The 22110-nt window shown below is 47.7% G+C and overlaps 1 protein-coding gene across 3 annotated transcripts; it reads right to left on the bottom strand.

Annotated features, from left to right (window-relative positions):
- Nucleotides 1-475: 475 nt before the first annotated feature.
- On the bottom strand, nt 476-20515 carry LOC147579378 (uncharacterized). Of its 3 annotated transcripts, XM_086714263.1 has the most exons (7): nt 8456-20515; nt 7930-7996; nt 7564-7748; nt 3735-6652; nt 2513-3426; nt 2145-2329; nt 476-1255 (listed from the first exon to the last, which is right to left on the bottom strand). In XM_086714263.1, exons 2-4 carry the CDS (start codon nt 7985-7987, stop codon nt 6557-6559), a joined length of 339 nt encoding a protein of 112 aa, XP_086570389.1. In that variant the 5' UTR covers nt 7988-7996; nt 8456-20515; the 3' UTR covers nt 476-1255; nt 2145-2329; nt 2513-3426; nt 3735-6556. The 3 variants fall into 3 exon arrangements, 2 of the variants coding, with proteins under 2 accessions (XP_086570389.1, XP_086570388.1); XR_015253860.1 differs by having other exon boundaries at nt 7564-8741; nt 18791-20515; XM_086714262.1 differs by having other exon boundaries at nt 7930-20515.
- Between the last annotated feature and the right edge of the window lie 1595 nt (nt 20516-22110).

The raw sequence follows: 22110 nt of genomic DNA on the forward strand, positions 1-22110 counted from the left end.
GCCAACTGCTTCCCAGAGACCCATCCACTCCTGTTTTTTTTTATTTTTTAATGTTTTTATTTATTTTTGGGACAGAGACAGAGCATGAGAGGGGAGGGGCAGAGAGAGAGGGAGACACAGAATCGAAGCAGGCTCCAGGCTCTGAGCTGTCAGCACAGAGCCTGATGAATCCACTCCTGGTTTTAAATGGATCAGCAAATGTTTGCTTCCACCATACTATATTATCTCAGACATATATTCCCTTTTTCTGGTCTTCAGTTTCCCTCTCTGTGAAGTGGATGGCTATATTCATTTTTCCCATTTCTCCTTTTCTCACATGCCTCTTGGGAGGCCCTCAGTGGAACATATATTCAGATTTCTCAGGGAACTTCCATGTTTCCCATTGGGGACAGGAAAAATATTGATCCCAGTTGGCTTTTGTTACCATGTGGCACTTACATAGACATACAGAAGAGACAAGCAGATGACACTGAGAGAAACTCAAATGGAAACATGCATGTTTACTTGAAAAAAAAAATTGGACATATACACATAACCCTCTCCCATTTACACACACAGAATCATACAAGTGCAGGTAAGAGTGAAGAGACAAGAAGAGACACAGGGGCAAACATTGACACAGCCATGCTAGAAAGCAAACAAACCCACCCTTGCATATTCTTAGCATCATTTCCTACTGCAAGGTTGGATATTAAGCCAGCCTTGGCTTTAGGCATGCCCCCAGCCCTGATCTTCACCAAATGTCATGACGGCCAGTCGTGGAATACAAGGACCCAAATGCACATTTATTAAGGTGCTGTGCCAGGTGGGGGGGGAACATTGAGAACAAGATAGTCCCTCCTGAGGGGGCTCACATCAAACAGTGACAAATCCATGTGAGAAATGCTGTAACAGAAGTGAGTGCAAGGAGCTTGGTCCATTTCTGTTCTCCTGAACTTCAGAAAGAAGGCAATTCTCCTCCACCCTTCACAGAATGAAATGCAGGCCCAGAGGTATCTGCTCAGCACAGGTGGGCTGTGACCCACACTGTCTTCTGCCGACTCTCTGTGGGGACAGCTCTCCTAGTTTCAGTCCTTGGGTCCTGCCCCTGAAGTCAGCTTCTCCCGCTTGCCCCTCAGGTACGTCTGGTGGTGGCAGTTGAGGAAAAGGCTGATGACACTGAGGCTGCAGAGGAGGACCGCCATGTTGAACCCATCAGGGAAGGAGCACTCAGTGAAGTGGCTGTAGGAGGAGTGGGCAACGGTGGCAACTGACCCTGGGTGAAGGAAAGCATGAGAGAACATAAACAGGAGAGCAGTGAGCAGTGCTGAGGAACTGGAAGAACGTTACCCTTGACTCCTCTTGTCTTCACTTCCCTGTCTACCGGCAGGGGGATGGTGAGGCATTGCCCCCATTTTCTCCCTATTTATGATCCCAAGAGTCTTCCTGATCCTTCTCCCAGTTCTGGCTCCCCATTTGCACCAATCCAGCCATGTCTTGTGAACATTGATGATGGACTCAATCAATCCTAGGCGGCCTGAGGAATACCTCAGGCTGCTACCACCAGCTGGCATTGGCACTCCCCAAACCACAAGGCACCCTCTGGTCACATGAAGGGTCATCAGTTATCCCAGGCTCTCAGGATATTAGTGCTTTGAGGTCATATAGCCCACCACCCTTACTTCATGGATTAGACTGACGTCTGAAGTGTGGAAGTCACTTGTTCCAGGTCCCACATCAGGTCAGTGACTTAGGGTTGGTTCTAGGATTGACAAGATGGTTACTGAGAACCTTACAAGTTTAGAAACTAAGGAAGAACAGCGTTAAGAAGGGCTTGTTCGTGTTCAGATACCACATCACTGGTGCAACTAAGAATAGAACCCAGGACTCAGCCAAGACCCCTGGAGCTGATGGGTCTTTCTTACCTGCTGAAGGATGGTTAAATGTCACTTCCACCACAGGTAGAGCTGCACACAGGGTCCCAGACTGGCCAGTCCATAGTACAGGCATGTGAAGACGGGGACCAAAGCATTCAGCATCCTGACAAAGGAGGCTATAGGGTGGCGTGGGGAGATAAAGCGAAATAGTGGAGCTGGGCCTAGTGGTTTGGTTTTTTTTTCTCCCATCTTCCAATTGTCTAAGCTGCAGGGAGCATTTCTGCATACCTTACAGAAAAAGTCCTTGGGAAGGTCCTATCATGAGGAGGTCTGGCACGAGCTGTTTGAGGTCATCATGGTGGGTTGGGGCTGACAGGATGCCAAACGAGAGTGCTTATAACTCCCTCTGTACTGTCAAGGCAGATGGCTCTGAGAATCTCCCACAGTCCCCTGCCCAAGGGTGGTAGGAAGCTCTGAAGAAAAACAGAGATAAAATGGGAGCAGAGGCCTGGTCTCATGGCCACAAAGAAGGGGAACCTTAGCACCAAACTGTTGTTTACAGGGATACACACCTCCCAAGCTCAGGACTCAGCCAGCAGACAGGGACCTGCCTCAGAAGGGCCTGGGGCAAGGCTTTCTAAAACAGTGTCACTTACCTTGACCATGTGACACATATCTGGCGCCAGCCCACTGTTTGAAGAACATGCCAGACATGCAGAAAGGTGATGTGCTCTGGCTTCTTTCGTAATATGAAGAAGACTTGGAGAGGAAGAAAAGATGGTGTCGATTCTCTACTCTTCTCCTGGGGTCTCAACTGCCAAAGACAGGGCAATTCTGCCTGTTTTGCTGAAGGGGAGACTAAAACTTGAGGGAAATAACACTTGTTAAACACCTATGTAGCATCTACTGTGTGCCAGGTACTTTACATGTTTAAAATATTATATAAATACAATAGTATGTGGTTTATATTTAGCTCCATTTTACAGATGGGAAAACTGAGGCACAGAGAGGTTAAGTAACTTGCCCAAGGTTATTTGAACATGGTCTGGCTTCAGAGACTGGGCTCCTTCCAATATCCTTCCCAGGGCACAGGGAAGAGAACTCAGGTATTGAACACCCAGCCCAGGTCCCATAAGACAAATTCCCAAATGTTCTCTGCTCAGACTTCATTTTGGGAAGTTTTTGATTAGAAAGAGTCCCTTCCCTTTCATCACTTCCTCCAAATTATTACCTCGCCCCATCCCACTCAATCCTACAAACTGTCTGGATTCACAAGTAGTGTTTTTTCTCCTCATTAACACTTAAGAATGGCTCTTGGTGCATGATGATCCTTGCCACATAATATTAGGTTTTTAAATTTGTTTATCTTTCCATTTTCATTTAGCCTAGAGCCTTGTTGCTAATGGGGGAAAGTGCTTACTTTTATGCAGGTGCATGAATGAAGAGTGGGGGCCCATGAGATCGTTTGGTGGTGTGAGGTGTTACATCAAGGAGCATCTTTCCTCTGCTAGGTAATGGGACCAAGGTTTTGCTCTGAGATCAGCCTCAGATGTGGCCACCTGGACAAACCCTGAGAACATCAACAAGGATGCTTGAGGGAAGCATCCAAACAGAGCGCCTTAAAACCCAACCCAGACCCAGCTAACAGAGATAACTCCATACAAGTGTGTAAGAGCCAAAGGGACTTTGGTGCTTTCAGTATCAAACAATTTAATGGCCTTTGAAAAGCATAATCAACACACGCTCGCCATCTGCTGGGAATCAAGGGGAAGTTCAGTCAGACCACTGTCCTGCTGGTGGTGCAGCTGGCCCCAACAAGGCTGGCTTCAGCTCCAGTCCCCACTGTTCCTAGGTGCCCCCTGCTCCCACAGTGCTTACCTGTCTGCAGGAAGATGCCTGTGAGCACAGGGAGATGGGGAGAAGCTACTGAGAGTGTTAACAGAAGGACTCTCCAAAGGTGCTGTAGCCTGTAGCCATGTAATCTTAATGAGCACGCAGATTTCCAGGTCGTCTTGTCGGTTGAAACACAGATTCTTAACCAGTGTGCCTGGAGTGGGACATGAGATTCTGCATTTCCAACAGGTTCCCAGGTGATGCTGCTGCTGCCGGTCTGGGGACCACACTTTGAGTAGCAAGACTTCAGCCCATCACTCAGTATCTCCCAATTCAGGATCTAAATCACTACCTGGTGACTTGTCAAGCCTCAGTTAGATTTTCTCCTACAAAGAAGCTTTTTTGTTCTGCTACAGTTGAACAGAGAACAGCTAAAAATAATGAAATACTTACCACTTAGCTACCACTCAGTGTGTGCCAGGCCCAGGGCTAAACACTTTCATACATAGCCACTTCAATCTTCTTTCAATTGTTGCCTTTTATAAAGTAGGTATTATTGATCCCATTTTATAGATTAAAAAAATTGTGGCCCATAAAAGGTAAGTAAGCCACCCATTGTAACACAGCAAGTAATTGGCAGAGCTGAGATTCAAACTGAGGTCTTCCAAAGCTGCATGGAACCAATGGATTCACTGCCTCCCATCATAAGTGACGCCACCATGATCAAGCTCCAGTTTTTACAAAGTGCATCCTATCAACACTCTCTCCAGGCCTAACGCTGCCATGTCTTGCCATCCCCTTATCTTGGTAATAATTTACAGACTGGCAGAAGTAGCTGTAGTTATCCAGAAGTGAGGTGGCTATGAACAGGGAGGAAGAAGAGAAAAGGAAAGCTTGCTCTGCCATGGTGAGACCCACCTGGCTCAGGGCCTGTGAGGCTAAAACCTCCTCCAGTCAAGTTCTGGACACCATCGTCCCTCTCCAACCCTCAATGATACTCAGTGAGTGATTGCTAATCAAATCACCTCCATGGAGTGGCTAGAGCAGAGGCTGGGATGTGCATACGTGTTGCTGGACTCTCATTTTTTTTTTTAATGTCCACAACTATGGGCCACACAGCTACACTGAGCACTTACTATGTGTGAGACCCTAATCCAGGAGCTGGAGTGTTGGAGGGACACCAATCTTTATACACATCAACCCTGCCCCCAAGGAGCTCAAAGGCTCACTGAGATGTAGGAAACCTTGTAAGGTTGGGGCTGGAAGAAGAGTAGGAACCACGAGGTGTTCCAGAAGTTGGTAGAGGACTGGAGAATGAGGAGGCCCTGAGCATGCCAGGGAGAAGTGCAGGGTGCCTGGACCTCTCCTAACTGCCCTGAGGCCAGAAAGGGATCAGTGAGAATGCAGCGGAGGCTTCCACTGGGAGAGGAGCAGCCGCAGAAGAAGAGAGAGAACAGAATTGGTTAATGAGGGGACTTAAAGACTATCTTAAGGAGCTTGAACTTTATCATTTAGTATTCATTTGAAAATGACAGGTTGAATGGTGCTATGCACTTCTCCATGCTAGCCACTGTTCTGAGCACTGAGACAAATCCTTACCTTGTGGGAGTTCACATTTGGGTCATATAGGCCAAGGGAGCTACCAAGGGCTTCTGAGCAAGAAATGGATGTGGACATGGCAGATTTTCAAAGGATTATGGTGGAAGCAGAGCAATTTGTTGCCACAATTAAATGACAAGCTCTCTGGGGTATGTCTCATGTTTCACAAAGTATCTGTATCTTCCGCAAGGTAGCAGACATTATGCTGGGCCTGACTTTTAAAAGAGAAGTGAGCAGTAACCAAAGTATGGAAAAAGCCCAAATGTCCATCGACTGATGAATGGATAAAGAAGATGTGGTATATGCATACAATGGAATACTACTTGGCGATGAAAAAGAATGAAATCTTGCCATTTGCGACAATGTGGATGGAACTAGAATGTATTATACTAAGCAAAATAAGTCAGTCATAGAAAGACAAATATATGATTTCATCCATATGTGGAATTTGAGAAACACAACAGATGAACAAAGTGGAAGGGAAGGAAAAATCAGATGACAAAAGAGAAGGAGGCAAACAAGAAGGTACTCTTAAATACAGAGAACAAACTGGGGGGTGCTAGTGGGGAGGTGAGTGGGGTAATGGGCTAAATGGGTGATGGGCATTAAGGAGGGCACTTGTTGGGATGAGCACTGGGTGCTGTATGTAAGTGATGAATCACTGGGTTCTACTCCTGAAACCAAAACTGCACTGTATGTTAACTAACGTTAATTTAAATTACAAAAATAAAAATAAAAATAGGGAGGAGTGACCCTGCCTTTGAAGCACTTGCCCTTCAGAGTGAGACCAACAAATCGTTTAACAGGCCCTTAGGGTAGGAGAGGGGAGACTGATTTGTAGAGTTGGCCAGTTCCTATGGTGTAAATGCTCCCACCATGGCTGGTTTTGACCTACCAGGAAGTCACTGAACGTAGAGCTAGGGAGACATACACATGAGCAGTGCTACCCAGCTGGTAGACCTGCCCCTGGTCCACCATGGAGAATAGAGGTGGAGACCCAAAGAAGGAAACAAATGACCTGGACTTGGAGAGCCAAGGAAGGCTTCAGGAGAAGCCTGAGTCTACAGAATATGTAGGAATTTGTCAGGGTCAGGTAACAGCCAAGGCCTGGGGCCCATGGAGCAAGGCTGTGGGCCTGGGGAGCGGTGTGGCTTTGGAGGAGGCAGGTGGCATGCAGGCTGCCCAGGCAGTAGTAGGAGGCGAGGTGGGAATGTAAGGCTGAGCTGAGAGGACTGTGGGAGGCTTCTATACCCATCGAAAGGGTTGCCTTACCCCTGCTGCTGGGAAGCCTTCATAAGGTCAGCAGTTCCTTTTGGTGCATAGGTGTCTGGGATGATCATTCTGTCAGCAGTGCAGAGGGTGGCCTGGAGGTGAACATTAATGAGGAATGGAGACCAGTGGATAGAGGAGGGAAAGTGAGAGGTGTGGCTGTCAGGACCTGCTTCTTCAGGCTGGACCGCTTGCCTCATCTCCTCCCAGCTGGTGCACTGAGGCAGAGGGGCTGGGGGTGAAGGGGCAAGCTCTGTGGCCAGAGAGGCTCACCACCTGCTATGTTACCTGGCCCCTTTGTATCTTGGGGCAGTGCTGGTATGAGGACTGATGAGCAGGTCCTTGGAAAGCACTTAGAGCAGTGTCTCACTGTAATAATCGCAGTAAAATGCCAGTGATGATGACCACTTTCTCTAGAAAGCTCTTCCTGACACCCCAAATGGGTCTCTGCGCCTCCTCCCCGTCCCTAGCACATACTTCCTGTTGTGAATTGTAATCACCCATTTCCACAAATTACTCTCCACCTAGAGCGGAAACTGCAGGGGTGAGGGGTGCCTTCTCCAGCAGCGGCTCTGCAGGTTCTTGCACAGCCAGGCACCCAATTCATGCCCAGTGCACACATGCTGACCAATGATTTGCTGACAGCAAGGTGTCTGGAAGGGACCCTGCGTTTGGAGCTTGGAACACTAGGCAGAGAATAACAGAGCCTAGGCAGAAACAGGAGGCAGTGGGGGGTTCTTTTAGGTGTGCATGGGGGGGGGGTAATACATTCTATCTTGCTTGCTGCTGACATCTATTTTTCCATTTAAATAAAAGGTAAATGGGAGTTGGTGATGGGATTTGTGTCTCTATAGGGAAGGCAGGGTCACCAAAGATGGAACGGAACTTCAGCTCCTATATGTGTCCCCTCCAAAGCTTTTCAGCTTTATGCATAGGAAGATCATGGTCTTTGGGCACCCCAGAACGGAGAAGACCCTAGAACTCTGCAGGGCCCCACCGGGCTTACCTCATAGAATATGTACCCTGAGAGGGCCACCAGGCCTGGGCTATAGGCGGCGAGGGATCCTGCAAACCTCAGACACTCCCATCCAGACATGAAGCAAGGACTTGCCACCACCAAAAGATAGAAGACAGAAAGAAGAATGACAGGGAGTGGCAAGTGTACGAGGAGCCGGGAATCCATCCTTGGGTCTAGAAAAGCAAAGGGTCAGGGAGACAGCTGAACTGGCCACCATGCCCACTGCCATGAGCACTCCCTTCAGCCAGTTCCCAAGGTCTTGGTCATTACTATGTCTTGTCCCTCAAGATGTTTGACATCAGGATGGGCTGAATAAACAAGCAAAAGTTCCCATTAAATGACACCATCTCCTACCTCCATTTTCAAAGGCCCAGATGTATTTATTCCAGAGTTTCTTCAAGGTACTGGCCATTGCGAGCACCTGTAAGTGAAAGCAGGGTTTGTTTCTTGTCCAAATCACCCCTCCCCCCATTCACTATCTCCGTCCCTCATCACATGGCCAGCTGAGGTTCTACAAGTTTCCTCAGCAGTCCCCACATGACCACTGAGTTTGGGCCTCCCCGGTCCCTGCCTTTGGGCGTTGTATGACTACCAACCATGCACTTTTAGAGAGATTCCATTGGTCATACTTCCCTCCAATCCTCACACTCTTTGCTGCTCTACCAGTTCTCTCCAGCTTCAGCAGTGCTCCCCGCCCCCCAGATTTCAGTCCCGAGGGAAAGGGGTGTGGATATTGTGCACTGAACAAGGGAGAGGACCAGAGAAAGCTCTGCTGTTTCCTCTTTTCTGTTCTATGCTTCCTGCTCTTTCTGAGGGTTCCTGGCTTTACTTGCCCTTCACTGACCTCAGCCACACCCAGTCCCTCCAGGGCTTAACTTACTCCTGTGACGTCTGGGCTCCTCTGGTCAGTGACTGATGCTGCTTTGGCTGCTCATGGTGTTGAGGCTGGTGGTGGGTCTGAGTGACAGGTCCTCAGGGCTCCAGGGTGTAGGGTGTGACCGACGGGCGGCCCCACCCTCAGAAGCTGTCTACTTCTGTGCTCTGTGGATGACCCCAGCCCCAGGCCTTACACACACACACACACACACACACTCATACACTTGCTGAGAACTGGAAACTGAGGCTGACGTCCATACCATGGCTGGGTACCCAGCCATTGTCATAGCCTCAGGGAGAAAGAGAGAAAGAGGCAGCCCAGTTAGGAGGAGGGAACTAAGAGGGCAAATGACAGAGGCTGTGGCTTGGAGAGGGTGGGTCAAAGCCTATACATAGATGGACAGTGCCCACATGGATGCAGACTGTCAGCCCACCGGTCCCCTTACCATCCCCATGACCCGTGCCCTAAACTCTTTATATTTAGCACAGGCAATCCTCTCGGAGAAGAAAGTGTGCATGGGGACATTGTACCTCTACCAGCATTGGCCATCCCTTCTCATCTCAGCTTCAAGTTTTCTTCCTCCCTCTGTCCCTTTTTCCCACATGGGTAAGGATTAAGTGTATACCTTTCTTAGCCTGCTCTCCACTCACCAGTAGGCTGAAGGAGCACCAGGGAATGGGGATTATCTCAACCTGTGCCTGAAAGAAGCAATTAGGTACATCCTTTCCTCTCTTGATAAGATATGGGGAGAGAACCAAGTTTAGAAGCCAGATCACTGAACAAGGGGCCAGCAGCCCATACCCCAAGGCCCACCACAGAATGATCCCAGGGAAGCTCTAGAACTAGGCTTTTTAGAACATATAGCCTCAGTTTCTCCTCCAGCAAGATAGTACACAGTGGTCTTGCAAAGGCTTGTGAAAAATCAGGTCTATGTAAACCCTGGATTATCCATGCTCAGAGCCTAGAGGATTAAGGGACTTGAAGAACTAGAGAAAGTAATGGATAATCCCCACCAGAAGGATTTGGTTTAGAGATGCGGCTGGCCACACATGCTCAGCTGTATTCATGTACATTCGCAGGAGCTGCTGCAGACCCTCACACTGCCCCTGACTTTCCCTCTGCCTGGGGATGTTTCCTAGCTGGGTCCTAGACAGAAGACAAGTCCTTCTTGGTCATGCGTCACATGGCATTTCCTATAGAATCAAGTCAAAATGTGCATCCATCTGGTCTCTTCACCCTCCCTGACACACCCACACCCCGTTTTCACTTCTCTGATGCGGCCATGCTTTCTCCTCCACCTCCATCTTCCCTCTTTATGGCAGGCACCTTCTCTGCCACAGACGCCCCTATCCACCCACCCCTTGCCCACAACAGGCACTGTCTGTACCATGGAGATTAGCTTGTGAGTTTGGTGGTTCAGAGTAAATGGTAAGTCCCCTGTGGGAAATAACCCCCTACTGCATGGGAACCCTAGAGGTGATGTCAGGAAGGTGGAAACATGGGGCCAAGAAGGTGGAAACAGCCATTGTGGAGGCTGTTGTCATGTGAAGGTTGTGGCCATCACTCTGCTGTAGCTCTCACCTTGTGTCTTCATAATACCAACCCCTTACACATGAATCTCCTTACAATCTTTGGGGGAGACCCCTGGAAAATCCCCTACATAGGGCCTGAGATGTCCTGACACCACCTAGGAAGCAGATGGCATCAAGAGAACAGAACTATAGATTTTAGGCAAGACACGCTATAGTCTAGTGCCTTTTTTGAGCTCAGCACAAATCTGCTGTGAGGAAGGAGTCCTCTCTCTATCCTTTTTCCCCCTCTCTCTGGGAGGAGCTTGCACAAGATTTTATTGGAGTAGAAGGGTACCACTGCTTTTTACAAAACATTGAAAATGGCCACTATAGATAATGGGGATTTTACCCTCAGCTCCAGCTGGATAATTTGGGCTGCAATACTTTGTTGCTTGTGCTGACAGGAGTGCTGGCATCCTCCCCCCCACCCCCACCTCCTGTGAGGGGTGCCCCCAGAAGCAGTCATGGAATCTTTTCTTTCTCTACTTCAGGGATAGTATCAAGGCACCACACTCTGACCCTACACACCATCCATATCAGGACCCCCAATGACACCTTCTCACTATCAAAAGCAGGAAGCCCTGTGACTCACAGGGCCAAATTTCAGCTACAAAAGAGAGATTCCCAGGTGCTGATCTTACCTCTGACTTTATTATATTCTGTTTTATTATATTATATGCTCCTCTCACATAATTTAGCTTATCTGTTTCATTAATGCTGTTGTAAGTTGCCACAACCTTTTTAGAGGAGAATGCAGGAGGTGGTCAGAATAAATGACTAGGCATGCAACCAGGTTTTGAGCATCTATTACACACTGCTGTGGGTTTGGTGGCCAGAGTTACACCAGCACTCCTCCACCACATAGCCTCCACTACCTGGTTTGCCGAGGTGAGAGGCTGGTTCTGCTAACTTCACAAAAGCCCCCAAAAGGCAATACACTCCAGGCTGAGCTACATTTCTCCATCACAACTCGGATAGACTAGTTCCAAACCTGAGGACCTCACTCCTAAACAGAATATTCCTGAAGACAAGAGAAGGGGAAATGTGTGTGTGTGTGTGTGTGTGTGTGTGTGTGTGTGTGTGCACACGTACTCCTGTGCCCACACAGGTGTACTGAACATCATGTGAGCCAAGTAACTTTATTTCTGTCTATATTTGCCTTGACCAGCAACCATGGGGTTGCCCCAACCATACCCATGTCCCTCTCCCTTTCTTTCTACTGCTCTCTTCTCTTGCAAAGCAGCCAGCATGAGCAGTCCAGGAAGGCTGGAGAGTGCAGTCCTGGGAACAGGGGCAGGGAAAGGAGTGGAAGCCCCAAACCACAGGCAGACTGGGGAGGAGGGAAGAAAGGTATATTGTGGGCATCACCTGAGGAGGTGGTTTAGGATGCCCATGTCCACCAGCCAGCTGAGCATCTCCCTGGACCTCAGGGAATCTGACATGTCACCACAGTCCTTCAGTGCATCCCTTCCCCACATGCTGACAAGAAGCAGCCCCAGGCTTTGCAGGTCAAAATTGACAAACAGAGTTGTGCTCTGGCCTGGTTTCTCACTTTGCTCCTAGGTGTTTCCAACTCTATTTGTGGGGCGGGGGTCCAGGCAGCAGGCTGCACCCATGGCTTCTGGCAGCCTCCACTCCCCAGTCAAGCTTGAGCTGAGAATGCCCATTGTAGGAACCGCTCACAGGTGCCTTGGCAGGGCATTCCTCCCAGCCTCACAGATGCAGTAATGGGTCCTCGTACAATTTGGGCTAGTACTGACAAGGATAACTAAATCATCATTTCATTAACAACAGGGTTTGGCAGAAAATTGTGCACAAGGCAATTATCAGTCATGAGGATTCCGGGAAGGAGTGTGGTAGGCTTATTTTCAACAGAGCTTTCAGGAGACATATGAGACAAGGTAGAAACCATCACTGGGTGTTCCCCTCCCTCAGAATGAGCTTCTTTTGTAAGCCTGTGGCTTGATGGCTTTATGGCTTTATGGTCAGAGCTGGAGAGAGTGAGAGTTCAGGTTTTCTCCTTGAACATAGATTTCTTGGGTGACCTTGGCCTTTCTCCCCTCTTTCGTAGAACAATCTCCAAATTCCATCATGCCCATTTCTTCCTCACTGCAAATCAGATCTTCATGGCCCACCCACCACAGACATCATCCTAAACCACTGATTTTGTCATGTTAACAGCCTCCTCAGGAATCGGAAAAAGTTATTCACTGTCTATCGGTTTCAAGTTCAGTTCAGTTCATTTTTAGTACTAAAATCCTCCCTGAGCACATCAACTGATGAGCAGATAAGTAAAATGTGGTAGGCATGTCCACATGACAGAATATTATTCAGCCACAAAAATGAATGAAGTATTCATTCAGTCTATAACATGGACGAACCCTGAAAACATTCACTGAATGAAAGAAGGCAGTCACAAAAGCCCACATTTTGTATGATTCCATTTATATGAAATGTCCGAAATAGGCAGATCTGCAGAGACAGAAAGTAGATTAGTGGCTGCCAGTGGCTGGGGGGCAGAAGAAGGGAGGAAATTGAGAGTAGCCACTGGTGGGTATGAAGTTGCTTTCAGGGTGATGAAATGTTCTGGAATTCGATAGTGATGGTGGTCATGTAACTCTGAATATACTAAAAACTGCCAAATTGTGCATTATTAAAAGGGTGAATTTTACAGCATTTGAATTCAAAAATAAATTTAAAAATCTCCCCTGAACCCAAGGCATGGGGTCAGCTAGGTCAAGCGCTGGGTTGTAGGGTCAGGGACAGTGTGCAGTGGCACAGTCCCTGGAACAAACAAACAGACACCATGATGTTTACACGTCACGTTCCTTTCAGAGGATTCTTTGGGAGACCCCATTCACAAAGTTGGTGCCTGGTGCGGCTTAGGATTACAAAGAAAGCATGCATTATTTCTAACGTTTCTCTTATTGGGTAGATAGAAAATTAGCTCAAAATTCTGAAATCCCCTTCTCCCCCAACCTATTCTAATTTGCAGAGCAAGTTTTTGGGGTATCCCAAGGTGTTGTGATGTGGAACAGCAAACTTCTTCTTTGACCATGTCCAGGGAGCTATTTGTTTATTTACTACCAGAACTCATCCCCTTATCTTCAAATCCTGCCCTCCTACCTAATTAATCACTCATCCAGAATTAAGATTTTCTTAAGCATAGATTCCTATGTTCAACTTTGTCAATTTTACAAAGGCATATAAATGTTATTTGACTGTTTCTGAAACTACTACTATGGTTATGCTTTCAGAGAATGTCGAATGAAAGAATGAAGGCATCATAGGAGGACATTAGGAATTTTTGCTTTGAGTTATACAAGGAAGAGACATTTATAAGGAATAAAACCTACCTTGTGACTCTTGTGAACAGGATAATGTGGGACTGTAGGTGTTATTTTATCTTCTTTTTTTAAGTTTATTTATTTATTTCAAGACGGAAAGAGAGCGAGCAAGGAGGGACAGAGAAAAGGAGATAGAGAGAATCCCTGACTTGGGGCTTGAACCCACAAACCATAAGATCATGACCTGAGATGAAATCCAAATACTTATCTGATTGGGCCACCCAGACCTCCTTGTACAGGTAATTTTAGATCTCTTTGCTAAATAATTGGTCATGTCTCTTCACAGTCCCTCCCTGGGTGCCTTTCTAATTCTGCTTTCTCCACCTGGAAAGAGGGGGAAACACGCACTGGCCTAGAATTCTTGCGGGATATTATTCCCTTATTCCATAACTGACTTTACACTACTGAGAAATAGCTTTGATTGTTATTTTCTTCTTCCCCCTCTTTATTTTATTTATTCCTGTTTCATTTTAGTTGGCCATACTAAATTGGAGAGGGAGGGATAATAAACCCAATAAACCCAATTTTAGTATTTATGAGCCTTTTTCAAGACCAAGCTGGGGAAGGAAGGAGTTCAACCTCATGGAACAGAGTTGAAGACTGTCTGTGGATCCAGGGTCCCTGAAGTGTAGAAGGAACAAGGGCAGTGGTTAGGAGAGAAGTCAGGCTGGACAAATGGGACCCTGGGTTCTGGCCCCAGCTTTGCCTCTCAACTACCCAACGGTCTTGAGATCACTTTTTTGGGTCTTAGTGTCCTTTCCTGTGAAATGAAGTGTCTAGAGCAGGTGATCTGGTTGGCATCAGGTCATTTCATTAAAGTAACATTGTCTACTCCATCCCTACCAAACAAGAAGCCAGCTTTTCAGACTCACTGACAATGGTAAGACAAAGCATTTGCTGCCAGTGACTGTGTTCCAGTGCACTGTCTATGGTTACTTCTGAGATGTGTTAGCTAAACCTGGGTAGGTGAGATCTCTCATCTTCACTGAGTTCCCCTCTTTGAATAAATCCAATCCCAGCTGCTTTGGTGTGTTGCCATGACATAGATATGCTGACACATAGAGGGCAGGTGGATGAGGCATGGGTACTGAGACAGGTGGGTGTGGCTCGGGGTGCCCAGGGCCAGGTCAGATTGTCGAGGAGAAATCTGAAGACACATGTCCACAAGGGTCTGTGTCAAGGATGCATGGAAGAGTGATGTCTCGGGATCCTTGTGAGCAGGGGCTGTGTCTGTATCTTCTTGCTATGGCTAATGCTAGGGCTGGACTGTGATGAGAAGCTCTGCCCCTTGGTACTGCTGCTGGAGGACAGCCCGGGGCATCCACTCAGAAAAGTTCTGGCACTACCTCATCACATGTGTTATAAACATGCCCACTGTGCTAGAGATTCAGCTTTTGCACATAGAGCCTATAGAAATGCTCACATATATGCTGAGGTTGTCCCCAGAGGTGATCTTTGTAGGGTGGGAGCTGACACACTCCAGGAGTCCCCCACTGGGCAGGAGAGAGGAGGGCAATGGGTGAGTGCACACCAAAAAACAGCCAACTAGAAAAATATGGAGCCACACGGATGGACCTAAAAACCACGGTACTAAGGGAAAACATAAAAAGCAAAAATAGATTTATAATACAGCCCTGGCTGTGTAAATTAAACATAACATATATGCCAACAAAAGAGAAATACACAGCTTGGAAGAATGTGTACAAATGAAAGGATACACATTAGGTGCCTTAGAATGAAAAGCATAAATACATACATACATACATACATACATACATACAAAAATAAGTAAAACAAGACAAGGGCGGGTTAATGACCTGAGGAGTATGATTAACCCACACCTCTACATCAGAGATAAAAACAGGAAAAAAAAAAAAAACCACTAAGACTTGACAGCTGGAAATTATTTTTTGGAGCTTGTGTCTAGAGCCTGGTGACCTTAAAATTTGATGTGCTCACTGTCACAGAACCTTAGTGCCATTTATGTCCTAGTCCTCCAATGCCACCATTCTCTCACTGGTGACAAACAGGAAAGGAGAAATGAATAAGGAAGTTTATGGATTCTCAATGTGCAGACAACCTCTCTTCTGAGGTGGCTCCACTCAGAGAAATGAAGGAGTGACTCCTCCAGGCTCATCTTATTATTTCCTGACACACCAGGTTACAGAAACTTTGAACTTACCAATTAATAGTCATTCCTGGGAAAGACAGCAGCAACAAAATGCACCTTGATTCCCAAAACTACTGAAGACACAGCCCCACTGCTTTAGGAAGGGCTCCTCACATCATCATTGAGACTGTTACGTGAGTGGCACCCAATGGACATGACCCTCGGTACTCATGTCCTGTGTGGCTCCTTCCCATGCTGCCCTTGAGCGTGGCCTTGGGACTTCCTCTGGTCAGTGCAATGCAATCAGAGTTTTGATAAGGACTTGTGCCTTGGGGCTCAGCCTCTCGTAAAGCTCTAGTAGCCCTGAGCCGCCACAGAAGAGGGCCAGGTACCCGCTGGAGACATGATGAAGAGACAGATGCCTGATCAAGTCCTCTCTTTCCCCCTGCTGGTCCAGCTGGCCCAGCAGAAGTGCCACACATGCATGTGAAAAAGCCACTTTGGACCTCCCAGCCCTAGCAGCAGTCATGTTAAGTGGAAAGTCTGCCTAGTTGAGCCCAATCAACCCACAGAAATCACAACAAGTAATGACACACTGTTGTGTTAAGCCACTAAGTTTTGGTGTGGTTTGTTACACAGCAGTGGGTAACTGAAATACTGGCACACAGTGAAACTGATAAAATTGTATCAAATTAATTTTCATGAATTTATTTCCTTTTTTTAAATTATAAAGCAAATATATTAATTATTTGCTCCTTCCAAATGCCAGGTGAAAGGCACTCCAGCATTCATAGCCACAGGGCAGGTGGCTGTCACGGTGCCCCCCCCCCCCCCCCATAACCGGAGAGCCCAAGGGACTGTATGCTCTCATCCAGCACTGGCTCATTAGCTCCTGGCATATTGCTGGAAGGTAACAGGCCAAGCTGGGGGGTTAAATGAGGAGTCCAAGGTCACACAGCTAGTAAGTGGAGGCACCAAGATTCAGATACATCCCAACTAACTCTCCGTTCGATGGTCTTTCTATTATATTGTGTCATTTAATTGCTGGTACCATTTTTTAAAAGGAACAGAAATAAGAAATCCTGGCATGAATCAGGTGCCTGGCTGCTGATTTCTTGACTCTGAGGCAAGGGGAGGGTTGAGAAGCACCTCCACCCATGCCCAAGAAACAGCATACTCACTAGAATGAAAACTATGAGCATGTAGACTTGCCTGTCTTGATCACTGTTAACCACCTAGAACCACCCTCCTCCCCACCCATAGTAGATACTCCGTAGATATTTGTTGAAGCAATGAACAAAGGAATGGGTGTGTGGAACCCCAAATCTGTATGACCCGCACGTGTTGGGCTAGTCTGGACTTGTGCTGCCTGGTACTGCTGAATCTCTGGGGGACCACACACACCATATAGTACCTTAGCGTCGTGCTGCCCATGCCTTTCCCTTTATCACCACTAGAGGGCAGGTGCGTGCCTGGCTTCAGCCAGTCAGTTCTGCAGGCTCCAAAGGCACCTTTGGCTTCCCCAAAGAACAGAACACTAAATGGATCTGCCAAGATACATCTAACTCAGAGATCACTGCAGATGTACCAAGTAGACAAAGGCATATATCGCAAGTCTTGTGGCCTCACTTTAGGTGAGGGGTGAAACTCAGCCCAGCCTCCCTTCTGCTGCCTCTGCAGTGGGGATCCTCAAACTAAGGACTCTAAGTCCCCTCTGTGTTTTCATCCCAGGCATTTTCACCTTGGAGTCACCTTCCTGCACCCCACTCTCCAGAGTGAAGAAGGCAAATATTTCCAGCTGGAAAACTGCTGATAAGCAGAAGCAGGTCTGAGGAGTTGAGGAAGGAGGAAGATCTTAACGTGTGTCCATGGGCGTCTTTGGGGTAAAGGCTGATCAGGGCCAGGTTGTCCTGGGTGCTTGTTAACAGCCCTCATCTGAATTGATCCTCAAGTCACTTTGGAGAGGTGGGTATTATTATGCAGATGAAGAGACTGAGGGTCAGAGTGGTTAGTTTGCTCTAAGTCACATGGCTGGCATATGAATGAGCTGGAACTCAAACACAGGGTGATCTGGCTTCAAAGTTTCTGCTGTTCCCCCCAATAAGACCACCAATCATGAGGTGACCAGGACTTTGGAGAAGGCAGTATAGAGAAGACAGTGGAAATCCAGGGCAGATAAACACATGTAAAGAGCTTCACCAACTATCAAGCATTCCTTACCTCACTTAGCCCTCACAAGTCTACAAAGGTTGCATGGCTTAATCTCCATTGCTGTGGTGAGGAAGAAGGCAGCGTGAGGTGAAGCATCTGCCCAGCACTGACCACGCATGGGCGTTCTGCCTCAGGGGCAGTCTGGGCAGAGTTGGCAGCTAGTGGATTTAATTACTTGAGGCTGAGAAATGAGGGAATGCACCTCCATCCGTCTCCTGATTCCTGGCAGTGGGGACTGGGGGCTTCTGGTAGCCTCTATTTGCTCATCTATAAAGTGGGTGGCAGTGACCTGCACTCCCCTTCAGCCAGCTCTCTGTGAGGCAAACTAGTCTGTTCTGCCCAAACCTCAAGTGGAAAGGCTGAAGATGGAAAGAAATCAAGAGTGCAAGCTTACAAATTATGTTGACTCTGCTTCTCCTTTTCAAAGGTTTTATAAGGACTAACACAAGTTTCTAAAAAAAATTTTTTTAAATGTTTATTATATTTTTGAGAAAGAGCGAGAGACAGCATGAGAGGGGGAGGAGCAGAGAGAGAGACAGAGACAGAGACAGAGAATCCTAAACAGGCTCCAGGCTCCGAGCCATCAGCATAGAGCCTGATGCAGGGCTGGAATTCATGAATCTCAAGATCACAACCTGAGCCGAAGTCAGCGCTCAACTGACTGAGCCATCCAGGCATCCCACTAACACAAGTTTCTATGGAACAAATCCTAGGTCTTTTTCTTTTGTCTTTTCTCCTCAACGCTTCACCCATTTTGATTCAAGGGAACAGGAGCTAACTGGGCTGGGGAGAATCCCACAACAGGCACCACAAGGGTAGGGGATAGGGGGCAGCAAAAGCTTCTGGGCATCCAAGGGACAAAGCACTGTCGGCAGGCTCCAGGTCCTAACAAGGCTTGTGTCAAGTACAAGTCCTACACTCGATAGTTCCCGCCCTTTCTCACTGCCTGTAATGCTAGCAGCCAGGCTTGTGTCCCCAGGAGACACAGTGAGGATGGGGCTCACACTGGGCCCGGCCCAGTCACAGCACTGCTGTGTCCTCCCACCCACTGAGTGACAGCACCTCTCTCCCCGAGAAGACAGCACTCCAGGTTCCTTACCTGCAGTGTCTGCTCAGAACCTGGCTCAAGCCAACATAACTGCATCTCCTTCTCCTGCCGCAATTGCAGGAAACATTTTGCAGGCGTATGCTCCTTTTCCCCAGCTGTGAGCGGGGCACAGCACTCTTCTCCTTAACTAACTGGGGCAGAGAAGGGAGAGGAGGCAGCACCTATGTGTTTGGTCGTACACCGTTAACGTCATCGGAAGGGCAGGAGCACGTGGGGAACCTACCTCCTGCCCGCATATCATTCCAGAGATAAACCGGGGCCTGCTGCTGTGCACAAATGCATTTTAAGGATGGGGAAGTGCCTAGCACATAGCAGGTGCTCCGTGAATGTTGGCTGGAGGTATGTGGCTCATTTTTTACAAAGCAGTTGTCGGAAATGCAGACCGGACTTGCTCTGGAATGTAGCAATGCTGGGATCTTCCTCCTCTTGCCTCTTCAAGGGGAGCCAGAGGTCTCTCTGCCCCTGGTAGAGGCAGAGACAGCCTCCCCTGCTGATGGGAAGAGAGGGAGAATGCACAGGCAGCCTCAGCTGCGGCCCTCTCTGCCTGTGGGAGTCCCTACACCAGGGTAGCAGCTCGCCCCACCTCTGCCCTCAGACGCCGTGGTCACTGAATGACTCTGTGTCTTCCCTCTGGGTAGCGGGGCAAGGTGACCCTTTCAAGTCTCTTTCAGTCTGTGAATTCTGTAGCCAGTTGGAGAGCACAGTAGTCTCCTAGAGGGGCTGCCAGGGAGAGGAAAGAGGAGCCTAGGGGCAGGTAAAAGCAGCTCAGCCTCCTGACCACCCCCAAGACACCCCCAGTCCTAAAACAGTGCAGAGGGCTAAGGGGCACAGGCCTAATGGCCTGAGCGTCCTCACCAGAGAGGTGAGAGGTGAAGGGTGCATGCAGGGCAGAGCCTCCAGACAGAGCACATGCCAGTGGTGCCCTTGCCCTTGCGCTGGGCCTCCAGGTGGTGGAGTGCAAGCTGCTGCAGGGGTGTCGGAGCCAATACTGCCACCTGGGGACCAGGATCCAGGAAAGAGCATGTTTTCCTGGGCCACCTGAGATGCATAGAGCTAGGGGCAGCATACCAGCCCCACGCAATCCTCACCCCCCAGTCAGAGACACGAGGACCTGTGTGTAAACCAGCCAACCTCACAGTCGAACTGGCTCGGCCTCTACCACAGACGTCGTGACCATCACTCACAGACCAGGGCAACCAATTAGCCTGGCACCCAAGCAGACCTCATCTATGGGACGGGAAACTCCTGTGTGCAGATCTGCTCTAGTAACTTGCTGGCACTTGGCACGGGTGTGCAATCTGTCCACCGAGGAGCTCACCTACCACAGGCAGCCAATTTGGAAGTTTGAGACTCACTGGAATGAGATAAACACGTTTTGAGGGAGGCCAAGGGAAGAATGACAGGCTATTTTAGTTATTAAAAACAAAGGAATTCTCATCCACAGGGGTTTCTTGGACTAGCCGTTCATGGTAAGCACCACCCAGGGCTCATTCTCTCTTCTCTCTGTCTCAATGTGTGGACTCATAATTCTAGAATGGGCTGGATGAGACCTCAGCTAAGTCCCTCGTATCCAATACATGCCCACAGAGGGTAGGTGTCATGCCCAAGGTCACACAGCCACTCATGGTCAAGGGGATACCAGGACCCAGTCCTGTTGAATCCAGACACACCATTGTGGTTTATCTGATTTGTTACAGTTTTTTCTCTTTCTCTGTATCTCTCAGATCACAAGTCACAGACAGGTGGAAACCATATTTTCTCTGTGACCCATGCTGCAGTGATCAAGCCTACCACCAAAGCTAGGGTGAAGACCACCAGACCATCAGTCCATTGTTCCTGCATCACGTGTGTGCACAGGTAGGCAGATGTGAGATACAAGGCTGGGGGGAAGGGCACCCACTCTTCTTCCCCAGACAGAGATGTAAGCAGAGGGTTTGAGGAGATTAAAGAAAAGCATGAGCTGGGCCTCCACAGCATTTCATTAAACTCCATTTCACATCAGGCTTTAGCAGGATGAGGTCCTAGAAGTGAAGACAGCTGTCTAAAGTCACAGATTTTAGTTGCTGTCCTAGGACTGGAACTCGGCTTTCCAGACACCTTCCTGTGGAAAAATCACTATAGTTTAAGTATGGTTTAGCCCAGCGTCTTTCAATGGCAAATAATAAGTAATGACCTATAGAAGGTTATGAAAGCAATTTGATGGTCTACACAACTTTTAAAATAAAATTAGACTACAATGGAAAGGAATAGAATAGAATAGAATAGAATAGAATAGAATAGAATAGAATAGGAGGCACCGGGGTGGCTTTGTCAGTTAAACTTCTAACTCTTGGTTTCAATTCAGGTCATGATCTCATGGTTTGTGGGTTTGAGACCCACATCCGTCTTTGTGCTGACAGTGCAGAGCTTGCTCGGGATTCTCTCTTTCTCCCTCTCTCTCTGCCCCTCCCCTCCCCATGTTTTCTCTCTCAAAATATAAATAAATAAATAAATAAATAAATAAATAAATAAATAAATATGATAGAGTCAGAAGGCAGTAAGAGTAAGTGTTGTTTCCCCAAACATTTTTCTCATATCCATGCATGTGTGGATAGACACATACGTACAGATATATATGTATATGTGTATGTGTGTATTCGTGGCATCATGAGAAAATATTTTTCCTGCTATGGGTTGTCATCAAAGGAAACTTGAAAGTCACTAGCTTAGCTTAGAGGTAAAGTATAAAGTACTGGTTTAAATCATGGTTCTAATACCCCTATTACTGGGCTTTTACACAATTGTTTTCATCTTTATGAACTTTGGTTTCCTCACCTGTAAATTGAGACTAGGGATAGACTTATAGGATTGAGACAATTAATTGAAATTATCCACATAAGATGTTAAGCATGGTACCTGACACGAAGTAAGGGTCAAGTATTAAATATCCCTGTGATATTTTATGCATCTACTACAAGGACTCATATTCTAAGGGTGACAGAGCCATAGCAGTCAAGCCAAGCAGAAAGCAAGCTATGGAGGGTAACAGAGTGACACTAAGGGAGGGCACCTGTCCAACTATGAGACCCCATACCCGAACCCCTCCATTTGCTATTCAATCATGCATGGGTAAGCATTGCCTAATTCCTGCAAGACACGTATGTATTTACAAGGCTCATCTTTACCTTTGCAGGAGGATGGGCAGTTTGGGGTCTCTTGAATACGGATGGGGCAGAAAGAGGGGAGAGGGAGTCCTAAAGACAAATTCTGCCTCTTTCACAATTCCACAGGGGGCCAAAGCCACTGTCTTCCTAACTCAGCTCCTTCCTCCT

This window comes from Puma concolor, chromosome B4 (assembly GCF_028749965.1).
Source record: "Puma concolor isolate L17-30 chromosome B4, mPumCon1.1.hap2, whole genome shotgun sequence".
In the NCBI taxonomy this organism is placed as follows: domain Eukaryota; kingdom Metazoa; phylum Chordata; class Mammalia; order Carnivora; family Felidae; genus Puma; species Puma concolor.

Coding starts and splice junctions, on each gene's coding strand:
- LOC147579378 (XM_086714262.1), bottom strand. CDS start 8,047: ATGGGGGGAGGGGTGATTTGGACAAGAAACAAACCCTGCTTTCACTTA. Junction 7,749..7,929: donor CTGGGCCTTTGAAAATGGAG/GTAGGAGATGGT, acceptor TTGCTTTTCTAG/ACCCAAGGATGGATTCCCGG. Junction 6,653..7,563: donor CAGGGTACATATTCTATGAG/GTAAGCCCGGTG, acceptor GTTCACCTCCAG/GCCACCCTCTGCACTGCTGA.